The 25378-nt window shown below is 33.2% G+C and overlaps 2 protein-coding genes across 4 annotated transcripts; both read left to right on the top strand.

Moving 5' to 3' along the window:
• Nucleotides 1-6905: 6905 nt before the first annotated feature.
• On the top strand, nt 6906-18518 carry LOC109819051 (beta-galactosidase 8). The gene is made up of 19 exons (XM_020384636.3): nt 6906-7531; nt 7609-7704; nt 7841-7953; nt 8029-8095; nt 8167-8259; nt 8469-8612; nt 8749-8837; nt 8986-9091; nt 9198-9285; nt 9501-9619; nt 9976-10137; nt 10362-10564; nt 10656-10750; nt 11194-11303; nt 11400-11513; nt 11801-11899; nt 12005-12216; nt 17447-17783; nt 18021-18518. The coding sequence occupies exons 1-19, from the start codon at nt 7367-7369 to the stop codon at nt 18126-18128; spliced, it is 2520 nt and encodes an 839-aa protein (XP_020240225.2). The 5' UTR covers nt 6906-7366; the 3' UTR covers nt 18129-18518.
• A 1108-nt stretch (nt 18519-19626) lies between these two features.
• Nucleotides 19627-25043, top strand: LOC109819035 (serine/threonine-protein kinase GRIK1). 3 transcript variants are annotated; one of them, XM_083065538.1, is made up of 13 exons: nt 19627-19996; nt 20151-20343; nt 20447-20855; nt 21396-21470; nt 21554-21598; nt 21875-21949; nt 22415-22502; nt 22643-22767; nt 23298-23393; nt 23963-24029; nt 24123-24238; nt 24344-24422; nt 24568-25043. In XM_083065538.1, exons 3-13 carry the CDS (start codon nt 20529-20531, stop codon nt 24711-24713), a joined length of 1239 nt encoding a protein of 412 aa, XP_082921664.1. In that variant the 5' UTR covers nt 19627-19996; nt 20151-20343; nt 20447-20528; the 3' UTR covers nt 24714-25043. The 3 variants fall into 3 exon arrangements, with proteins under 3 accessions (XP_082921664.1, XP_082921663.1, XP_082921665.1); XM_083065537.1 differs by having other exon boundaries at nt 19630-19996; nt 20457-20855; XM_083065539.1 differs by having other exon boundaries at nt 19640-19996; nt 20457-20843.
• Nucleotides 25044-25378: the final 335 nt, after the last annotated feature.

The raw sequence follows: 25378 nt of genomic DNA, 5'->3' as shown, positions 1-25378 counted from the left end.
AAAAGTTAATTGGACCTCTAATTAGAGATCCTCACAATTCACCTAACCTAACATACTCACCTAACTTACATATGTACAATATTACAATTTTAATATAAATATATATTTTAAAATTATTTATTATTTTATAAATATATGTTACAAAATTATTATTTTAAATATAAAATATATGTTTCAAAAATACATCGAGACTAATTCTCAAAACTTGAGACCTCAAACTTGGCCAAAACAATGAGACGGAATGGATGATACACAGTCCATCAAATATGCATATTTGTTTCAGGATAGTTAAAGTTATTTTTCTTTCCACTCATCTCCTATCCAATCAAATAATAAAGAAAAATAAAATTTATATATTTTTATATGAAACTAACTTAAAAAATTATTTCACATTCTATTTTTTTTTTCTTTCCACCGTACTACTTTATCAACTAATGATAGCGTTAAAGAAAACAAAGATGCTGGACATTTTGTACTTGTCTAATGTTAAAAAGTAATCCCACACAATGACTTTATTATAGATAAAAAGTCATAATTTTCCACTGGCATTAATTTAGATTTTTGACCTCCGCTGTTGCAATATGCATCATGATATGATCCACTTTTTCTTCGTGGATCAAAATCTGAGGTAAATACATAGAAACTTCAACTTTTCATGCACCGCCCAGAATCCATTCTCTACAAGACTGGGAGTTGAGTACACAATGGTCAAAATGCTTATGTATAATGTTTTTTAAATATGCACCTCTATTTAATTTTTATTCTCTTATAAATCAAATGTTAATTAAATTATTTATTTTGTGATTTTGCATACAAATTTGTTTTCATCAATTTGTTTTACAACTTTTTTACATTATTAATTACCAGTAGTCTTTTAGAAATTATAAGTAGAATAAAAAAAATTAAATTATATGAGTGATTGTGAGTAATTATTTAAAAAATATGAACGATTATTTTTTACTGTGTCTATGAATTATTAAGATGATTTTTAACAACCGCTTATTACTTTAAAGACTAGAAATTAAAAATTACAATGAATATAATTTAATATTTGTGAAATATTATGAAAAATCAGAAGATTAGATTAACATATGCTTGATTTATTGATTTGCCTTTAAATGATCATCAATATAGAGGAAGGTAAATTCCCAATCACATCTTTAACGGAAGAAGGCTTTGAAATCTATAGCCTTAACATTCATTATTGTCACGCAATATGTCTAATATTTTTTTTTAACGCATGAAATAAAAATCAAATAAATAAAAAAGAAATAGAAAAAAGGAAAGAAAAAAAAACTGAATAAAAAATGAGAAAAGTGGAGAGTAGTGGATGATTGCATGAGTGGTTTATAATCTCATGATTTAGTCAATGTTAAAATAGTAAAATTAACATTTAAATCGACAATTAATTTTTATATTCTCCATTTGTAAATGGACGTAGTTATTTTTTATTTAATCATACGAAAACAGTGAAGCGCATTAGGAGTAAAATAGATCAGAAAAAGTGGAAATCAAAGATAGGATATCCCTTTATATTGTTATTATATATAGATTAGAGAAAAAGAGACACTTTTGTGTCTGTTAATATTTATCTTAAAAAATAAAATAAAATAAAAATATTTGAGTAAGTAATTTTTAAAAAGAATAGTAATTATTAAAAATTATTGATTTTTAGTTTTTTTAATAGCAAAAGAATATAATGATCTATTAAACATGAAAATCAAAAGTAATTACTAAAAATTAATATTGATATAAGATAAAAAAAAATTATTTTACTCTATCATTTAATTAAAAATTATTATATATAACAAATTTGTTGATTTTTATTTTGTTACCTTAAAAATGACACCAACAATAATAATTTTTTATTAGTTAATTGTGTATATTAGATATCATTAAACTCATGAGATAATACAGTTTAAATATTTCAAGCTTAATTAAAAAAAAATATATGCATACTCCACATCAACTTTAATCGATGATTTTGCATCTTTATAATGCGTAGTTCTTCGGTTTGCGAGGTAATTAAATTGGGAAATTTAATACCTTGGTTTTTCTTACGTTCAAACTTTAATGAAGAATGTATGAAACACGAACTTTAGTGGTGAATATGACGCCAGAAGCGATTGTCAATGGCCAAATTGCTACTACAGTTGCTATATATATGGCCGAGTCTTCTGCTTTGTGTTGCTTTCATGGTCCCATTCTCTCGTTATAACAGTGACTAATCACCTCGCTATGTTAGAGGCACTTCAAAGAATGAGATAGTTGATTTCAAAATTTAACTAATATTAATATTAATATTAATTTGCATGGTGGTGTGCTTCGCAATTAATTAATCTTTCATAATGGCTTACAAATTCGAAACATTTCATGCACGTCTCATGAAGGAAAGTTGTGCATGGTTACTAAGCTTTTGAACAAATGCCCCTACCAATTAAAAATGATTTCAAACTTCTTTTATTTTTGGTTAAAAAAAAATGGTATCTGAAATCTGAATTAATTGTTGAATGACTCAACCATCACAACTCGTGATATGCATGGGCTACCAAGTATATCAATCTTTTCATTCATTCTTCTCATGGACCACATAGCTGAGTGAAGTCCAAAAACCATATCTTAATTTAATTTTTGTCATTACCTTTTAATTTTATTTACATTATTATATCCATATTCTGATATTTTACTTTCACCAGTTAATTATATTCCGTATTATAAATCATATATGTCTCTTTTATTATGACTAATGAATTGGAGTTGAAAACAAAAACTCTTAATTAATACACCTTCATTTATACTTTAAAATTTTTATAGTTTTAGATAATAAAAAAAAATTGTCCACCGAAATTGGAATAACAGATAAGTGGTATGTCATGAATTGAATTGAGTGTTTGTTTAGGTAAGAAGCTATCTAATGAGACTGTTAGATAATGAACCCTATTAAATTTTCAGACAAAAATAAAGAAAAGGAGACACTTGTTTGTCATTTAGGTGTGAATGGATTGGTTGGAAGTAAGTGATCAACCTTTGAATTCTGCTATTTATTTACTCCCACGAAATGTCATAGTCCTGTAGTGGTGGCATGCATCTATTCCATATAAAAGAAAATGTATTTTATGTTTTTAAACTTTCACTTTCCTTATTTGTATAGTCCTAAATAATTTAGAGAGGATACAATTCACAACAGGCAATTAATGGAGATACAAATCGTAAAATTCTCAAAATTTAGATATAAATTTCGAAAAACAAGATTAAAAGCAAAATTCACGATTAAATAAAAAATTGAGAATGCAAAATACAACTAAATCAGAAAAATCTGTCATATAGATAAGGAAGTTTTATAACTTTGATTATTGAGTTAGAGTTCGAATTTTTATATAGAACTATGATAAATATTTAGGGGAAATTTTTTTCGTCATAATACTGATACTTATTCAAATAAAATTATCTATCTAAAAGATATACATGATCATAAAAAAAATTTCATCACGATGATGCATATTATATGAAAATAAAATGATTCTTTTATCATTTCTCATTCCTCACCTTTTTCTTTATTGTTCCAAACCTATAATCAGTTTTCGTTGGAAAAAATGCTAATAAAAATCTCTTATATTTTTTTATTGATTAAAAATTACGAATTTTAATGAATCTTATTGTTAAATATGAAAAGAGACTTATTAAATGATATGCACAATCCATAAATTTAAATTTTTTAATAAATTTTAACTTATAATAAAGAAAATATTTTATAAAGTATAACTAACATTTCCCTTCCTGTTGGCAAAATACTAAAAAAGAAAATTATTTTCTTTATTCATTATCTAATATTTTTTATTTATCAAAATTATAATAACGATACTAAAATTTAAACTTAAAATTTTGTAATTTTCATTATTTAATGTTTTAAAAAATATAATAAATCTACTTTTTAAAACTATCCACACAGTCCTAAAAGTACTTTGTCTTGAAAATAATTCAATCTCTTATTTTATATTCTTTCAAATAATAATTTTTTATTATTAATTTTTTTATTAATTAAGCATTAATAATCCCTGCAATTTAAAAAATTATATTTTAATATTTTCCAATCAATATTAATTATATTATTATAAAAAAAATTCAAACTTTATATCGATTAAAGATAAAAATAAATAAAAAATTTATGATTAAAGAACAATTCTTTTCTTTCAAATTAGTTTAATTTATTTTTTAATATATATGTTTTTCATAAAATTAAAAGTTTCATTATGTTTGTTTAGTTTTCGTTTTTATTCTTATCTATATTTAACATAATATTTCTCTTAAAATAGAGATGGTATAATATACGAAAAGTAATGTTGTATTTTATTTTACTTTAATACATCAAAGTTGTAATATTTGTTAAATTAATTTAAATAATACTTTTATATTTGCTATCTTCCAGATTTTACAAAAAAATATTTTATTTAAAAAATCCAATAAGTGACTATTAATCTATTATAATGGCTGCTAATAATAATTAATAATTGTGGGCACTGATACCGGTGAAGTTGTTAGTAGTTGCCCAGTTCCCCCGTGCGCTTCATTTTTCCACTTTTCGGCTGTAAAATTTTGATTCTTTTTTTTGTATCCACTTAGGCACTTACACTTGTCTATTCGAACAAATAAATTAATGCATATCCTTTTCTTTAATTCATTAATTTTGACTCATTTATTTTATATCCTTCTCGATTTTCATTCTATCTCTTTATTATACCCATAAGTCTATTAAAATTTGACAATATAATTCATTTATTTATTTTAAATAGATATGAGTAAGAAGTATTTATTTATAAAAAACGATACTAATTTATGTTAAATATTATGAGTGTATAAAAATGTATAAAGTGAATATTTTCTTGTTAATATAGTTTAATTTATATTTAAAGTTGTGATTCAAGACTTACACAACTTGATTAAGGACTGAAAGTTACAATTATTTATATCAATCAATGTTGATATTCATTTGCACCCATAAAGGTTTATTCCTATTAATTTTATTATCAATTCATATAATTATTTACATCATTTTATAAAATAAGTTACTATAATTTATTGTAGATGGAAAATATATGTTTAGTAAGTCAAAATCCAATAGTATTTTAAGGGACAATACTCTATTTTTTTTTTCTAATAAAAAAACATAAAACATTTTTCTTTATCACTTATTAGTAACCGATGTGTAAAGTATTAGTGATTTTTAAGTTGGGTGCTAAAAAAATTCCCTGAAGTAAGATTGTTTTCAAGCATTATATATACTATTAAAATTAATAAATAAGTAAAATTAAACTATTATAAATATACATATGGCTGAATTCAATTTTTATTCCTCTCTAATATTAAATTCATAATTTTGATTTATCTATTTTTAATTTTACAATTTAAGTCTTTAAATTTTATAAAATTTATAATTTTAGTCACTTTATATAATATTTATTCGTTAATCATTAAAATTGTAATGTTAATAATATTAAGTAGATGATATGATAATTAATATTTAGATTAAAATTCATTATTAGTTATTTTTATCTCATGAAAATAAAAAAATGAGATAAAACTAAAAATACAAATTAACTTAAATATTATTAAATATTAATCATTGTGTAACCTATCTATATTAGGTTATGATCAAAGTTACAATTTTAATGATCAATGAATGAACTTTAATGAGATTAAAATTGTGAATTTTATAAAATTAAAAGACTAAGATTATAAAAATAAAAAAAAATAAGATTATGTATTTTTTTTCTTTGCACGATACTTGCATATACTATTTACTCTAAAGAAATAAATTATACATTTCACTTATTAGTTTTTTTTTAACATAATCATGTCATATTACTTAACCATATCATAAACACGGATTTGACTCTTTTAAAAAGAGAAAAAATTACTTTTTAGAGAATAACGTATAATAATAATTTTAATTAAAAATTTAACTATAAATATTATAGTGAATTTATAATTATATATATATATATATATATATATTTAATTTTATCATGATTTTTCATCATTAATTTTTTAAACAATGATTATTATTATAATTTATCTTTTAAATTGCAACTTTCATTTTAGAAGAGACAAATCATAGAAAAAAAATAGTGTTTCAATTTTTCTTTATAATCATGTCACTAGTAAAAAGTATTTACTAATTTTTTAGTGACTAATATTCGTCAAATAACTTATCTAATTATCTTTAATGAAAATTTTCATCTCAATCAAATTTATTTCATCTACTAAATTTAAACTTGAATCCTTAAGATAATTGAATAATCAGTTAGCATTACAGTAAATATAAATATATAATAAAATTATAAATGTATTAGGATATTAATATTATTTTTACCAGTGGGGATCAAGCCTCTTTGCATTTGAATTAAATAAAAAAAAAGTTATATAAGTAATATATGAATGTAGAGATAATTGTTGATTAGTGTGTAAAGTGAGAGAAAAAATTAAAATATAATTAAAAATATTTAAAGATAAGACTATATTCAATAAAATAAGGAACAAATAATAATTAAAATGAAAGTATCCCTTTCACATATCACTATAGACTAATAATTAAAATGACCTACTTAATTTTTTGTTTTGGAAAAACTAAATTTGTTATGTTGCATGCTTTCCTACTCTAATTTAGAAAACCATCTTATTTCTTTCCTTTTCCTTTTCTTTTAACCTTTTTCTTTCACTTTTTAGATTGGTTAACACTTAACAGAACCAAAAAAGAAAACAAGAATAGTTGAGTTGAATATCCAAATAGTAAAATGAAAGAAAATGAAGGTTAATATACGTTTTTGTCTGAAACAGTATGGTTATTATTGGTTACAGCTTCATGCTTACGGCTTACTCATACCCTTCTCTTCTCTCTTTCTTTAACAGTTTAATCTTTTCTGCCAAATGCCCAAATCTCACATCCCACATTCTTCTCAAATGCCACATTGAAAAACACTCCATTTTCCTCTATGTTCCATTGACACGCAGAGCAACACCACCGACAACCTTTTCCTACATTAACACATACCTGACACTTGGCGTGTCCTTTTCTCACTGCACAATAAATAATTAATAATAAATAATAAATAGATATTACATTTGCTGCTAAGCTCCACTCTTCACTCTACTTCTCTCCCTTTTGATTCCCTTCCCTCTCTCCAAGTTTTACCACCTGTTTCTGCGATGGCATTTCAACACAAGTAACACGTAAAAGCACTGCAGATTGCTTTGCATTGTGTTTGTTAACAAGGCAACCCCATTTTTTGTTGCCATTTTGGTTCACAAAAAGTCTCTTCCTTTCCTTCTGGGTTTGCTTCCTTCTCTCTGTTCTGGCAATAAAGAAAAAATGAGAGCGACACAGATTGTGTTGGTTCTGTTTTGGTTCCTCTGCATTCACACTCCCACGTTATTTTGCGCCAATGTGGAGTATGATCACAGAGCATTGGTCATCGATGGCAAGCGCAGGGTCTTGATCTCTGGTTCCATTCATTACCCTCGTAGTACTCCAGAGGTTTCTCTCTCTCTCTCTCTCTCTCTCTCTCTCTTGTGTGTGTTTTTTCTTTGAACTTAAAGAGGGTAATGTTGCAGATGTGGCCAGACCTTATTCAGAAATCCAAAGATGGAGGATTAGATGTGATTGAAACTTATGTTTTCTGGAACTTGCACGAACCAGTTCGAGACCAGGTTCTATTTCTTCTCTTCCCATTTTTTGTTGCATATTTTTATGGCTTCCAGTTTCAGCATTTGTTGAGAGCATGCAATGTTGAGCTATTTTTTGTGTGGTTTTGAATGATGAGACTAATGAAAAGAATATTGGCAGTATGATTTTGATGGGAGGAAGGATTTGGTGAAATTTGTGAAGACAGTGGCTGCGGCGGGTTTATATGTGCATCTTCGGATTGGACCATACGTGTGTGCTGAATGGAACTATGGGTAAAGTTTGGTCCATTCTGTGTTTTCTTTTCTAGGAGTGTTTGTGTCTAATTGAGGGGTCTCATTTCTCATCAGTGGTTTCCCTCTTTGGCTGCACTTCATTCCGGGAATTAAGTTCCGAACTGACAATGAACCCTTCAAGGTAACCCTCTTCCTTCTGCTTTGTTATGTTATCCTCGGATCCGAATTTACTTACCAAAACTTTGTCTTCAGGCAGAAATGAAGCGGTTCACTGCCAAAATTGTGGATATGATCAAGCAAGAGAAACTATATGCCTCACAGGGAGGACCTGTTATTTTATCTCAGGTTTTTATGCTTTTGATTTCACAAATTCATGATTTTTGGTTATATACATAGTCAATTTTGCGTACATGTTTTTTTTTTTTCTCAACAAAATAAAATAAAATTAGTAACATCCAGTTGTTGAAGTATAGTTATAATATTTTTCTGGAGCTTTATTTTGTGTCAAAAGGTTATGTTTGTCAAGATGAGAATATTTGTACTTTCTAATGCAGATTGAAAATGAGTATGGAAACATTGATTCGGCTTATGGTGCTGCGGCTAAATCCTACATCAAGTGGGCAGCAACTATGGCTACATCTCTTGATACAGGGGTTCCCTGGGTCATGTGTCAGCAATCTGATGCTCCTGATCCAATTGTAAGTTTTCTCCCTTATCTTTGTCCACATCAATTGTTGGCTGTTTATGTTTTACTAGATTGTTGTCTTCCTGGAAATAGCAAAGAGTGTTCTGTCTACATTCGTTTCACTTTATTGATACTGTAACCACCCACAGATTAATACATGCAATGGATTTTACTGCGATCAATTTACACCAAACTCCAACACAAAACCAAAAATGTGGACTGAGAATTGGAGTGGATGGTTAGTATCTTTTTCTATTTAAATCAGTTAGTTATTTCAAAGAAATATATCTTGTAATTGTTATCTAATTGGTTTTGTATCTCATCACATTCTTGATTCTACTTTTTTTTTTTTTTAAATAATCTTTTTGAATTCCTTGGAATGCTAGGTTTCTTTCATTTGGTGGTGCTGTTCCTTACAGACCTGTGGAAGATCTTGCATTTGCTGTGGCACGCTTTTTCCAGCGAGGAGGAACATTTCAAAATTATTATATGGTATTGCAAGCTTAAATTTGGCTTAAGTTCATTTTAAGTATGCTTCAAGAAAAAAATTTATCCCTAAGAGGAAATCTGCAACTCTTTATTGCCTTCTCTGAAACAGTACCATGGAGGCACTAACTTTGACCGAACTTCTGGTGGACCTTTCATTGCTACAAGTTATGATTATGATGCACCAATTGATGAGTATGGTATGCACTCATTATACCTTCATATTGCATATCCATTTTTGACATTGTAAACATCACAAATGCACCACCAATTGTTAGTTGAGTGCAGCTTAGCTTCTTTATGCATTGAAGAAGATAAATAATTGTATGTACAATTTATTTGTTTTTTATAGAAGACAAATTACACTGGACAATTTTGTGTGGATTTTTATAAATATCTTTACTGAATGCTTCAGGGCTTATTAGACAGCCTAAGTGGGGCCACCTTAAAGAAGTTCATAAAGCCATAAAGCTTTGTGAGGAAGCATTGATAGCTACTGATCCAACAATTACATCCCTTGGTCCAAACCTAGAGGTATGAGTGATTTGTATTGAAATTTTGGTCCATTACGACGTATTACTCCATGTCTTGGGATATAATTTCTGGATAAACTTTTTCAGTACCTGAAATTCTCGTAGCATATAAAATTTGTGAGTTTGTTTCCCTGGAAATGCCCGGTGTAGAGTGGATAACTTAATTATCAACTGGTACACTGGCTCATTGGCATAGGTTTCTCTGGTTACCACCTCCTTTGCAATTTCCCAAGTGTTGCTTTTTATTATTTGTGACAAAATGCTGATACCTGTTTTACATTCTGCATCACCACATTATATATGCTTTATGAACAATTAGTCTCTCCATAATGTATTTTTTAACTATCTAAACCCCAGGCTGCAGTTTACAAGACAGGATCTGTATGTGCGGCCTTCCTTGCTAATGTAGGCACCACTTCTGATGTAACAGTAAATTTCAGTGGCAATTCATATCACTTGCCTGCATGGTCTGTGAGCATCTTACCAGACTGCAAGAATGTAGTGCTTAATACTGCAAAGGTTTGCCTCAACAACTTTATTTTCATGTTTGCGGCTTCACTAATGAGTGGTTGTTTCCCTGACAATAAATGTGATATTGGTTGATTTCCCAATCAAAACAGATAGTTTAATTGAGTGGAGTTACTATGAAAGTGAAATTAATAGTATTGATAGCCAAAATCTTTTCTATTATCTGCTATCCAAGAAGTAAGTAGCATGTAGTAAAACTAACATTTGTATGACAGATTAATTCTGCATCTGCAATTTCAAGCTTCATAGCTGAATCTTCAAAAGAAGATATTGGTTCTTTAGAAGCTTCTAGTACAGGATGGAGTTGGATAAGTGAACCAGTGGGCATTTCGAAGGACAATTCATTCTCACAAACTGGATTACTGGAGCAAATAAATACAACAGCTGATAAAAGTGATTACTTGTGGTACTCAATAAGGTAGATATAGGCCTCTGAGGTTGATAGTCATTTCCTCTAACCTATAGTTCTCTGTTCCTTGATAACACTGTTCTTGTGTTCTTTTTGAAAGCCTTGATTATAAGGGTGATGCCAGTTCTCAAACTGTCCTTCATATTGAATCACTTGGTCATGCCCTTCATGCTTTCATCAACGGGAAGCTCGCAGGTAAATAAAATTAAAGCAATGATGACTGTTCTAGTTCTAGCCTAAATGTTTTGACTTTACGACTAAAAGTCAGAAGTGGCAATGTATATTACTCGAATCAAAATCAATCACTGATATTACATGGAACACTTGGTACTAGTCTGTTCTATCACAGACAGTTCAAAATATGTTAGTTACGAAACTCTAGATTCATTAAATGTGTAGAAGAGGATACACCATGTTTAACATGATTCATGATTGTAATTCTGGCCTTGTTTTTCATGCAAAATTGGAATTGCTTTGAAGATGTTCGGAAAATAAAATCAAGATTGATTTGAAATCAAGTAATAACATAAGAGCAGTAGCTCATTGTGTTCCTTCCTAAAATGTATAGAGTTTATTCTTACAATTAACTTCTTGAATTAACTAATTAATTATCTGCGATATTCCTGAAAACTTTTCAGGTAGTCAAGCAGGCAACAGTGGCAAATCTAAGTTTACTGTGGACATCCCTGTCACACTAGTGGCTGGAAAGAACACAATTGATCTATTGAGTTTAACCGTGGGCCTTCAGGTTCAGCTTTCCATTCCACATGATCTAGCTTGCTCAACTAGTGATTTATCTCATTGGTCATTACTACATTGACTAACTGAACCTTGTACACATCAGAACTATGGAGCATTTTTTGACACATGGGGTGCTGGGATCACTGGTCCAGTGATATTGAAAGGTTCGACAAATGGCAACACTATTGATCTCTCCTCCCAGAAGTGGACATATCAGGTTAGTCTTCATATCTGGTTGAAGACTATTCTTTCTCCTTTCTATGTACCTTAAGTAAACATTGGTGAGATTCATGGAATACATAAATCCTTCCATAAAGTTTACTTGTATGTTGCATTAATTTATTTTTTTTCCAACCAACGAATTTCATAGATCAATAAGAGAAGAAATCAAATGCAATTATTGTTATTTTCAAGAGCCCAGAGATATAGAACTTTAGCCAATTGGATTCCATATTTCCTTGTTGGTTGAAGTCATAGGATGCAGTCTTAATTTTCTTGATACAGGTTGGCCTCAAAGGTGAAGACTTAGGTCTGTCTAGTGGTAGTTCTGTACAATGGTCACAATCACCCTTCCCTAAGAATCAACCATTGACTTGGTACAAGGTAATCTGATTTTCATTTTCATGTTTCACTTGTTATAAGTAAGGAGGTTTGCTACTTTAAGAAAAATATTTCTGCAACTAACTAATGTAGTACATGTTGGATTAGACAAACTTTGCTGCTCCATCCGGCAATAATCCAGTTGCAATTGACTTCACTGGAATGGGAAAAGGTGAGGCTTGGGTGAACGGGCAAAGCATTGGGCGATACTGGCCTACATATGTCTCTCCAAATGCTGGTTGCACAGACTCATGCAATTATAGAGGACCTTATAGTGCATCCAAATGTCGCAAGAATTGTGGAAAACCATCACAGGCACTGTAAGTGTTGGATATCATAAATGAGACTTGGAAAAAAGAGACAGAATATTATTTGAATAATATTTGAATTGCTTAATTATTGAGAGTCTGTACAAAATATATTTATATAGACTACTAGTCTCCTAATTAAGGAAATAAGGAAATAAAAACTGTACAAATCAAATCAGCCAAATCTGTCCTAATTACAGAACAAATCTCCTAATTATTATAGAACAAATCTGTCCTAATTACAAAACAAATCTCCTAATCATTATAGAACAAATCTGTCACAAATCTGTCCTAATTACATTTTACAACACTCCCCCTCAAGCTGGTGAATGTATATCTATCATTCCCAGCTTGCAAGTAAGATCTTTAAACTGCTCGGTGGGAAGTCCCTTAGTGAACATGTCTGCCAACTGCAGTCTTGAAGGAATGTACTCGGTGGGAATGTACTCGGTGGCTATAAGACCGCTGTCCAATTTTTCCTTAATGAAATGTCGGTCTATCTCTATGTGCTTTGTCCGATCATGTTGAACTGGATTGTGCGCAATGCTGATGGCTGATTTATTATCACAAACCAGTCTCATAGGAGCTTCATACTTTATTTTGAGGTCATCAAGTATTATCTTCATCCATAACAGTTCACAGACCCCTTGTGCCATAGCTCTAAATTATGCCTCTGCACTTGATCTTGCAACCACATTTTGCTTCTTGCTCCTCCATGTCACCAAATTTCCACCCAAGAACATGCAATATCCTATGGTGGACCTCCTATCAACAACTGGTCCTGCATAGTCAGAATCAGTATACACTTCCATGGATAAGTTCCCCTCCTTTTTAAATAGTAATCCTTTCCTTGGAGAAGCCTTCAAGTACTGAATAATTCTATTTACTGCTTGCAAGTGTTTTTCTGTTGGATCATGCATGAACTGACTAACCACACTAACCGCATAGGCTATGTCTGGTCTGGTGTGGGATAAATAGATGAGCTTTCCCACAAGTCTCTGGTACTGTGTCTTATCCACCTTTGGGCTTTCCTCATTATTCCCAATTCTATGATTTTGCTCTATGGGTGCTCCAGTGGTCTTACAGCCCAACTTACCAGTCTCTTTAAGAAGATCAAGAATGTATTTCCTTTGAGAAATAAAGATACCATGTTTGGAGTATGCAACTTCTATCCCAAGGAAGTACTTTAGCTTACCGAGATCCTTCATTTCAAATTGAGCAGCCAACTTTTCCCTCAAATTCTGTTTTTCCTTCTCATTGTCACTTGCAATAATCATATCATCCACATAGACTAAAAGTAGAGTGAGTTTTCCGTCTTGTGAATGTTTTATGAAGAGAGTATGGTCACCTTGGCTTTGTTTGTACCCCAAAGATACCATGGCCTGAGTGAACCTCCCAAACCAGGCCCGAGGTGACTGTTTAAGGCCATACAAGGCTTTCTTTAATTTGCAAACCTTACTCCCTCCACCAGCAACACCATATCCAGGTGGAATTTCCATGTATACTTCTTCATCTAAACTTCCATGCAGGAAGGCGTTTTTAACATCGAACTGATGCATCTCCCAACCAAAGTGTGCTGCCAAGGAGAGGATAATTCTGACAGTATTCATTTTTGCCACTGGAGCAAAAGTCTCGTCATAATCAATCTCATAGGTTTGGGTGTATCCTTTGGCAACCAGCCTCGCATTATACCTGTCTAGTGAGCCATCAGAGCGATACTTAACTGTGTATATCCACCGACAACCCACTGCTTTCTTATCCTTTGGTCTATCTACAATCTCCCAAGTCTCATTCCTTTCCAATGCACCCATTTCATCGTTCATGGCTTGAACCCAGTTCTTATCCTTTAAGGCTTCTTGTACTGATGTAGGGATTATGATAGAATCAATAGCTGAAATAAAACTTTGGTGCTGCATAGAAAGATTTTTAGTAGACACAAATTGGGATATAGGATATTTGGCACAAGATCTTTTTCCTTTTCTTAAGGCAATTGGTAAATTATCTGGATTAAGATCACAAGAGATATTGAAGGTGTCCTCAAGATTATGAGTTCTTACCTCCGGTTCGAACAATTGAATTTGCTGTTCGACCAGGTCGGGTTTTTCTCTTCATTGATATTGGATCCCAAAACGTCTAACTTCATTATTTTGCATTGGTCCAGGGTCTTTGTTATCCTTCATAAGAGCGGAATCTTGCAACAAAGGAATAGATGACAACTCAAGGAACTTAGCTTCTTCTGGATTACTCTCCCCCTGACACTGAGTACTAGTGAAGAAAGATTCTGTTTCATGAAATGTGACATCCTTGGAGACATAGACACGACGACTTTGGGGGTGATAACATTTGTATCCCTTTTTGTTTGAGGCATAACCTATGAAGACACATTTGATAGCCCGAGGATCTAACTTTCCCCGATGAGTGCTATGAACATGGACAAAAACAGAGCAACCAAAGACACGACTTTGAAGGCTGGTCATAATGGGTATAGAAGGATAGAATGAGGTCATGACTTGAACAAGGCTAACACCATCAAGAACACGAGAGGGTAATCTATTGATTAAATATGTGGCAGTGAGAACAACTTCCCCCCAGTAAGACTTAGGGACAGACATTTGGAAGAGTAATGCTCTAGTAACCTCAAGGAGATGACGATTTTTCCTTTCTGCAACCCCATTTTGTTGGGGGCTGTCCACACAGGTTAACTCATGAATAACTCCTTTTTCTTTAAGGAAATTGGAGAGATTTTGATTTACATACTCTCTTCCATTATCAGAACGCAATCTCTTAATAGGACTCCCAAACTGTATTTGGACCATTTGGTAAAAATTAAAAAACAATTGGAAAACTTCAGACTTATCTTTCATGAGGAAAATCCAGGTGACTAGTGTACAGTCATCAATAAAAGAAACAAACCACTTGGCACCAGAAATATTAGAAGTAGATGCAGGCCCCCACACATCTGAATGAACAAGATCAAAAGGTTTTGAACTTTTATTATTACTGGGAAGAAAAACTGTTTGATGATGTTTAGCAAATTGACAAACATCACAATGAAAGGACTCAACCGACACTTTTGTAAACAAAAAAGGAAATAATGACTTAAGGACACTAAAAGGAGGATGCCCAAGACGCCTGTGTTGAAGCTATATCTGGGAGGAAGACCAAGATTCTGAACTCATCTGATGATTGGATGTGAGTCCCTTTTGTTTGGTGCACTCTTTACTATCTTCATGTTGTAGGTAATATAACCCGTCTTGCTCTTTAGCAATTCCAATCGTCCTCCCCGTGGCAAGATCCTGAAAAACACAATGGGAATGGAAAAAAGTGACTGCACAGTTTAAGTCTTGGGTGATCTTATGAATAGACAAGAGGTTGTTAGATAGTTGTGGAACATGAAGCACATTTTTTAAAAGGAGGGAAGATTGAAGTTGAATGTTGCCACAACCAATAACAGGGGTATGAGAACCATTAGCAACAGTGATATGTTGGTTACTAGATGAAGTGGTATAGGATGAAAAATAAGGAGAATGAGGTGTCATATGATCAGTAGCACCAGAGTCTATAATCCAAATATTCTCAGTATTAGAAGCATTAAAGGATAGGAAGCTAGAACTCTTACCAGTCATGGTTAAGGAACAAGAATTAGATGTCTTACTAAGAGAGTCCAAAGAGCCCTTAGGCGTTCCAACTCTGCTTTGCTGAGAGCTAGTACCTCATTTTCTGCTGGTGGGATAGATGGGGCACTTTCATGGTCAGATGTTACTTGATTAACACGTCGTTGTGTAGGCCCCCCTTTGAACCCTCCAGTTCGCTCAAGGACCTTCTCCTTCCCATGGAGCCTATAGCATGTCTCCTTAGTATGGCCCGTCTTCCTGCAATAACTACACCACCGATCATCACGACTAGTTTTTATTGGTGGCTTTCCAAATGAAGAGCCTTTTATAGGACCCTTGCCACTAGCTAAGGCTGAACCATCCAGAGGACCCTTACTCGTAGCCAAGGCTGAACCATCAATGGAACTGCCTTCTTCCAACATAACTAACCTCCGAGTTTCTTCACCTCGTACAATGTGGAACACCTCCGAGAGAGAAGGAAGTTTATTGTTACCCAAAATTTGAACCCGAATCGGATCAAACTCTGAGTTTAGTCCATGTAGGAACTTAAAGACTCGCACCCTTTCTAGGAATTCTGTTAGTGCGTCTGAATCAACTGTACACTTCATTTTCAAATTCTGATATTGATCCAACTCAATCCACAAACCATTCAATGTTCCGTAGTAATCTGTTACTGAAAGACTCCCTTGCTTGGTATTAAAGATCTTGCTCTCTATTTCATAACACGCTGCAGTATCCTTCTTCATAGAATATGTCTTTCTATGGTTCTCCCAAATTTCCTTTGCATTGGAGAAAAACATGCAATTTCGGCTGATCTCCGGTGTCATAGAATGCCACAGCCAGGTCATGATCAGAGAGTCTTCATCATCCCAAGCTTCATATTTTGGGTCCGTTTTGGCTGGAGGGTCTCCTTCAATGTGATTCAACTTCTTTCTTCCCTTGAGGGTTGTGCGAACCAATTGAGCCCACTGTAAATAATTTCGCCCATCAAGGCGATAAGGGCTTTGCAGAACCTGTAAATCGTTGGTACTCAAAACAGGGGCTGTCTTATCTTCAGACATATTGGGAGAATGATAAAATGCAGAAATAGGAGTCTGGTGAACAGTAACCGCGTTTAAAACTACCCCTGGGACAGAATCAGGGATAGTCGACGACCAAGTCTGTGGTGGCTTGGTCAAAGAACAGCAGCTGGGTAGGTGCTAAAAGTGAACAGATTCAATTCGCAGCAATGAAGGCTGCCTAGACGATGCGGAAGCAGAGCCCCCTGGATCGGGAGCTCTGATACCAACTTGGAAAAAAGAGACAGAATATTATTTGAATAATATTTGAATTGCTTAATTATTGAGAGTCTGTACAAAATATATTTATATAGACTACTAGTCTCCTAATTAAGGAAATAAGGAAATAAAAACTGTACAAATCAAATCAGCCAAATCTGTCCTAATTACAGAACAAATCTCCTAATTATTATAGAACAAATCTGTCCTAATTACAGAACAAATCTCCTAATCATTATAGAACAAATCTGTCACAAATCTGTCCTAATTACATTTTACAACAATGAGAAAAGTTGGAAAATGAAATAATCTTGACTCTATAATCTCACCGAGACATTAACCCTGTTGCAGATACCATGTACCGCGATCTTGGTTGAAACCAAGTGGCAACACTCTTGTATTGTTTGAGGAAAGTGGAGGTGATCCAACACAAATATCTTTTGTCACAAAACAGACAGAAAGCTTGTGTGCACATGTATCAGATTCTCATCCACCACCTGTAGACTTGTGGAACTCAGATACAGAATCAGGAAGAAAAGTAGGTCCTGTACTATCACTCACTTGCCCTCATCATAGCCAGGTCATCTCTTCCATTAAATTTGCAAGCTATGGAACACCCCTTGGGACCTGCGGAAACTTCCACCATGGACGCTGTAGCAGCAACAAGGCTCTGTCTATCGTGCAGAAGGTATAATCTAATATTTAGAGTCTGTTTTATACAAGATAATAGTGTATTTAAGAGCTTCTGTACTAGATAAAAGTGTTTTTAAGAGCTTCTGTACTGAAAAAAACTCTTTATTTTCAATAGATAAACTCTAAAAAACTCTTTTAAGTTTGTATTCAAACAGATTCTTAGCCTTCTCTTTTCCTTGTTACATTGATATGTTTCACTTTGGTTTAGACTGACTCAAATGATCTTAAACAGGCATGCATTGGATCTAGCAGTTGTAGTGTTGGAATCTCAATTGACACATTTGGAGACCCTTGTAGAGGCGTGGCTAAGAGTTTAGCTGTTGAAGCTGCTTGTGCATAGAGACATGTTGCAACAAGAACACTTCCGAATTGTCTTTTAGACTCTTGGCTGAAGATGCTTCCTATTAAGCCAAGGTAGATTTGTATTTTAGGTACATCCAAGAAAAAATAGTCAACTAAAACAGTGTAGTCGCACATGCAATAAAAGAGAAAAGTCTCTTAGCTGATGCAAGATATGTGATAAATGGTATTTTTATTTTTGTTTCTACCAAAATAGATGGCTGGTTTCCCAACTTGCTGGACAATTTGTTCTCATGATTGGTGATACTGTAAGGAAACTAGACAGTAAGAAGTTGGAAATTAAGAGTAAGGATTTTTCCGCACGAGAAATGTTGGATGGACATAATTTTACTGTATTGGAAAAGAATGTATGGAGCATTTGATTTTGCAATTCATAAGTTTGATAAATAGGAATCGACCCAATGCTTCTGCAAGTGCTATTTCGTAAATCAGCCGGTGGTAGCAGTTTCAATCCTTAAATTGCCGTTGGACAAAGTAACAAATTGTTACTTTTCATTTTTCTGTAACAAATTGTTATTTTTCATTTTTCTACTTTGGAATGAGAGAATTTCCAAAATATAATCCAAACAAGCACTTAACTGTCATCAAGAAATTGTGAGCCTTTTCAAACAAGTTGAACCTTTCATTATTGAGTAGGTATCGATGCAAAACTTTAGTGCATGTGACTAGTACAACATTTAAGAAAATGATTGCGATGTAAAATATCATGGTAGGCCCTGCATTTGTCTTTGTCTCTTGGGTACAAATGCAATTACACAGCATGCCAAAAATTCGTTAATGAAGAATGTCTTCCTTGTAGTGATTGGGCAGTATTAAGCAGTCCTTGGTTCGAAGCAAATGGTTATAAAAAACATGAAGAAGAAAACCCTTCTTCGAATTTGAGATTTGAGATGCCACAACTTCAATAATTGTTAAACTTTTGATCATATGATTATTAATGCATAATTGCGAAATGACATTGTTCGAAGCCCGGAGTAAGATGGAGGTAGAATCATATATTCAAACAAAATTAAGGACATTAACGTGTAACAAACTTGAGTACTTAATAAATAGTCGAACCTCCCCCGAAAATAAAAGAATTCAACTGAAGTTTGATAACCTTAAACACTTCAAAAGGTTACTATTCACCGTTGGAACAAAAAATGTTTATTTCTTTGTCATTGAGCCCCAAAACATTTTAAGAATCCTATTCCTACCTTTACTGAAACAAAAGAAATATAGAAAACAAAAGTTGTCTTTTATTATATTAATAGTATTAATAAGAAAATACTAAGAATGAATTTCAGTGTGTGTATATTAAAAATATTTATTTTAAAATTAAAAATACATTTATGGCGTGTCTAATAATGAGATATCGTTGTAATTCTATGCTAGAAACTGTTATACTAAGTTGTATTTTTAGTCTGATAAATGAGTGATCCCAACGTGGCCAACCTGTTACCGTTGTTGAATTCCTCCTAAAAATTGAACAATTTTTTTTAATTGCAATACTGCCCCTCTTTTTAGCTTCGCACATTCACATTTCGCTGTATTTATTCATTTTTTGTTCAGTCTCTTTCTACCCTTTTCGTCCCGATCGATTTCTTCCTTCCGCCTAGGGTTTTTCCGCATTACGATTCCTCCATCCAACGCGTTCTCCTCCTCATTCACAATTGCAATTGCAATAGGGTTTTCGTTTCCCTCGGTTTACTCCTGTGGTAATTGCAGCTTTCTCGATTCAATTTTGGATTTTGAGTTCCCAGTCTTACTCTGAAAGCCCTTGATTCGTGCTGGAATTTCAGGCTTTCGGAGCCGCAGAGATAGGGTTCTTCCATTTTGTCATTTTCCCCAAGGAAAAAACAAAGAGAGGTTAATTGTTGAACCTTTCATTATTAATTATTAATTATAATGATAGACTCTGTCGTTGACGTTTCTCTTTGATGGCGTCCAAAGCTTCTGTTTTCTTTTTTCCCCAATTTATTCAATGTTATTTTTTTATTTTTAAAATGTGTTTCTTGTCCAGGTCAACGAATTTCTTGGTGGTGAGTTGTGGGCTGAGCCTGCAACCGTTGTTATAAACTGGAGTTGTCGCAATGTTGGGTGTGAATCGTAGTGGCTTTAATTTCTGTAGCCGTTTTCTCCACCTAGCTGAATGGCATCCTTTAGAATAGCAATGTTAAACAGGGCTTGAGGCCCTTCCCTTCCTGTCATATCAGGTAATTATTTTTCCTTTAAGGAGCAGTTACAATCTTGTTTTGTGCATTTGAGGTATCCCAATTTGGCTTTCACCCATTTTTGATGAGAGTACTATTGTGAAAGCAATTTGCAGGGTCAGCAGAGAAGTTAGTTATTAGGATATTATTGGCTTTAACCGTTTGAGGTGAGTCAGATTGATGCTGTGATGGGAGATTATAAGGGGTTTTCAATTTCCAAAATGATTGCCTGCTGTGGTTGCTTTGGATTCGTCAAAAAACCAAGACGAGGACGGTCTAGACGTAGCATCAACAATTTTGTCTCCCAGGAGCTATTATTGGATGGAGAAACTGAAGGTGATGAGACGTGTAGTGGTGATGTTACTAGTAACGCCACCAGTGATGATAATGAGCTGCATGCTGTACGCAACCGTTCGGAGGAGATTTTGAACTTTAGAGCTGAGAATGGCATGGTTTGTAGGCCCTTTCCTGTTAAGGAGACTTGCAAACTTGTTCGCTCAGAGGTATCTGTGGGGGTAGTTTATTTTGTTTTTGCTTTTGCTACAAAGTTGCTTTCAGTTTATAGTGAAACATCAGGACTAGGTTCGCTAGTTTTGATATGTGACTGTTCATGAGTTCATTATCGGTGTAAACTGCAGTTATTGTGTTTTGATAACTTTATGGTATCCAGACCTTTACCTAAATTTTTGTGAAATTTATTTAATATAATTACAAAAGAACTCTTGATAATTTTTAATGACTGCTACAAGATAAAGGGATGTTGGGTTTAGTTTTAGACACTATTTTACCTTTTTTGGTAATATGATACTGAATTAAGGTCGAATTTTACCATTTTACAAAATTATTTTGGTGTAATTTCTTTTCCCCTATTATTTTACAGAGTTTACTATAAATCCTACAATTTAGTCTTAGTCTTGAATTTCTTATCGTTTAAGTGTGTCTAAACCTGTCTGAATGGTGATCTGTATTAGTCAAAACTTTATACTGCAATGTATATCTTTTTTATTTATTTATTTTTATCATGGCCTTTTATTTAAATGTTTTTATCCCTTCAGGATGAAAATGGGAACAAGATGATAAATGAATATGTTCGAGAGTATAAAATTGGCTCTGGAAGCTATGGCAAAGTGGTAAGCATCGTTTTTGAGTTTTTTTTTTCCCTCTATTCTCATCAAATCCACTATCCTGAGCCCGGCCCTGATACACATTGCAGGCTCTCTATCAAAGTTGTGTTGACGGAAAGCCTTATGCAATTAAGGTAAGGAAACTTTTTGGTGTGAGCGGGAAGTTATTACTTTATAATAGCAGGGCTTTTGTAACATGGCCAGGGTCACTGCTCCTGACAGTATGGAAGTGTGACACTGGTAGTTTGTTGGACTAGTTTTTGTGACTGAGAAATTGCTGAGTTACATTATAAGACTGAATAAACATAAAAACTAATCAAAGGCAGACTGCAACATGCATTTATGCAATGTTATTATCAAGACAAAGCCGCAGATAGTCATTTATTGAGGTTAACTCTTTTGAACTGCAGTCCTTTCACAAGTCTCATTTACAAAAGCTTCGTGTTGCACCATCTGAAACTGCCATGACTGATGTTCTGCGTGAGGTATATTTCTTTTTAGTATCCCTTTTTTATGAACAATATGGGGTTGGCTGGGAGGGTCCACATTTCATGGTCAGGGCATTGGCCTTTTCCTTTTAATATCCTCAATCATAATTTGTGCTAGAAATGTTATACAAGTGTAAATATATTTAAACTTGGCCAACATATTGGTCATTACCTATCAGCTTGCCTGCTACTGCTTCATGTGGCACTTTATTTTCACTCACAGTATATAGTAACTGCTACTAATTTGTTGCTCCTAGAGAGTTACTGTTCTTATGGAATATAGTGCCATCTGTGTTCTGTGATTCTTTCTTATACCATGGCATGCATATAGGTCAATTTGAAAAATAGGAACGTTTTTTATTCTGTTGCCAGTGTTTTATGTTCCATTTTATTATTTTTTTAAATCTTTTTGATGTTCTTCTGTCCCTGCGGTATTTTAATAGACAATTACATTATTTTCAGGTACTGATTATGAAAATGGTAGAACATCCTAATATAGTCAATCTCATTGAGGTGATTGATGACCCAGAGTCAGATGACTTCTACATGGGTACTTGTGGCTAGTTTCTTCTTGGTTTTGTTATTTAATGAAGACTGCTCCTGAAATTTGTACATATGTATTTGAGCCTCAAGTTCGATTAAGAATCTCTAATTAGTTCAATGCTTAACTGCTGTTGTTTACTTTTACAGTACTTGAATATGTGGAAAGCAAATGGGTTTGTGAGGGTACAGGTCGTCGTTGTGCATTAGGTGAAGAGACTGCTAGGAAATACATGCGTGACATAGTCTCAGGATTAACATATCTCCATGCTCATGTATTATCTCTCAACCAATCTTTTTTGTGGTTAATGATGACTGTATGCCCCCCTCCTCTCTTCTCTCTCTCTCTCTCACACACACGCACATACACACATTCACTTTTACATTCCATCATGTGGTTTTCATAGTTATGTAAGTTTATGTCTTTCACTTTTTCATGGTTTTTCTAAAAAAAAAAATAATAATAATAAATAAAAAAAACTTTATGAATTGAATTACTAGTAGACACTATTGCAAATGTTTTTTTGGCTAACCTCTAGGTTAATGTACGCTATCAGCTATCCTTTGCACTCTTAAAATTAGTTTTGTTGTCAACGTGAAGCTGATAATATTTATGCTTGTGCCTAAAGTTAACTGAAGTCTATTTTTTGCATATCACTAAATTCATGATATTAGATGTGTGCGTAAAAAACTTGGTTACCAAAATATCATTTATTGTACGTGTTCAGTCTCATTAATGTTACATGCTTTGAAATAGTTTGACTTTGTCAGTATGGTGATTCTATATTAATTTGTTTCAATGCAGAATATAGTGCATGGGGATATAAAACCTGATAATCTGTTGATTACTCGTCATGGCACAGTAAAGATAGGGGATTTCAGTGTCAGCCAGGCTTTTGAGGTGATGTGATTACTGAACTGTTTGACACTTGAAAATATGGGAATGCTGAAAATTTTCTCCAATCCTCTTACATTTTGTGTGAAATCGAAATTTGATTGTTTGAAAGAAAGTTGGTACCTTGTTAATACTTCATTTGAAAGCTCAAAGTCATTAATGTGCCAATTACATAATTTTAAGAGGCAGAAGCCTCATGTTTTGTTGATGTTTTTGCTTCATTGTGCTGATATCGTGGCTTTGCAAATCGATGGGATTCTTACTCCACTCTTGCAAATACCATGGCAATAGGTTCACAGCAGTATTTTGACAGTTAATTTTCCTTCGATGGTATACAGAAGAGTTTAGCTAATCTTAGAATGGAGGTCAGGACCTAGGAAGTTGGTATTTTTCCTCAAAATGATTAATCAAGCGTAGAAAATAATATATTTTGATTTAATTATTGTTTTCTACATCCCCAAGCACATTCACTCACCCTTTCAAACTTCTCCCTTTGATATATTGGTGACATTACATGTGTACTAAGATATATCCTCACAACTAATAAGGAATTAATACTTTGGTTTATTTTTCAGGATGGCAATGATGAACTTCGTCGATCACCTGGCACTCCTGTTTTCACAGCACCAGAATGTTGTTTAGGTTACAGATTTCTTTTCAACCTTGCTTGATACTGTGCTCCATGGACTCTATGAAAGTACATATTCTCACTGCTATTTTGTTCGTATTATTTAGGTCTTACTTATCATGGTAAAGCTTCAGACACGTGGGCTGTAGGAGTTACTTTGTACTGTATGATATTGGGTGAATATCCATTTCTTGGAGACACTCTTCAAGACACATATGATAAAGTAAAATATATATAAATTTACCCTCTAGTGTTATTACATAGAATTCATGTTACTTTCTTTAACCTATCACAAAAATCTGAGCTTGATGTTTTCTTCCTTATCCAGATAGTCAATGATCCTTTAGTTCTGCCAGATGACATTAACCCCCTGTTAAAGAACTTAATAGAAGGATTACTTTGCAAAGGTATATCGCATTCCACTTTCCCAGACATGACTAAATATTCCATGTTTTGCTCTTCCTTTCCCTAGACAAACTTTTTATCATCCTAATTATTTTTTTGGGGGGTCTCATCATTTTATGGTTCTCAATTGAACTTGATGTTGTGCAGACCCAGAACTAAGGATGACATTGGGCGATGTTGCTGAGCATGTCTGGGTTATTGGAAATGATGGGCCAATTCCCGAGTACTTATGTTGGTGCAAACGCAAGAGCCTGGTGACTGAAGATTTTAATGGGAGCAACATACTTGCTTGACCCACAACACTGATTTTAAGTTGGACAATGAGAAGGCCCATTAAAAAAATTTCCCCAACTTTGAGCCCACTGAGGATGTTATGATTATAATAGAGAGAGGGAGTCTCCTTGGAATTCAAGACGATACGGCTCATGCTGCCGAGGATAAGTTGTCAACTAAGTCATGTTTATTTTAATGTTACTTGTGAAGCATTAGAGGTCTTGTATACGGCTCTTTCTCATGGAACGAGTTTTTCTCTCAAACACGTGCCCGAGTAATATACATTCTTTGGAGTGTTTTGTTTATCTGCCTTGGTTTAAATTCAAAGAATTTGATGATTCAACGATCAATGCCATGCTTAAGCAAAAGTTTTGATTGTCAAATTTGTAAAACCTGAAAGGTCTTTGTCACACAGTGGATTCTTGCCAAACCTCTCGGCGGAGCAACTGGCTTTAGATGAGAAGTGAGGAGTTCCAACTCAAAAAGGCATTGCAAGTAATATTAAAATGGCATAAAGTTGTTATTCGTTGCATAAGTTGGGTTGTGCTTGTCGTAAACGCGTGGTACTCTTGAAGAAAAGTCTGGTTCACCCACGCAAACAAACAAAACTAAAGTAGAGGCAGTTTTTGGCTCTATTCTCGTCACCTTGTTTTTATATTTGGGATTTTACCATTTGACTTGCAAC

This window comes from Cajanus cajan, chromosome 10 (assembly GCF_000230855.2).
Source record: "Cajanus cajan strain Asha chromosome 10, NIPB_CcT2T_4, whole genome shotgun sequence".
NCBI lineage: Eukaryota > Viridiplantae > Streptophyta > Magnoliopsida > Fabales > Fabaceae > Cajanus > Cajanus cajan.
The sequence above is the reverse complement of the archived record's forward strand: the minus strand, read 5'-3'. Positions and strand labels throughout refer to the sequence as shown.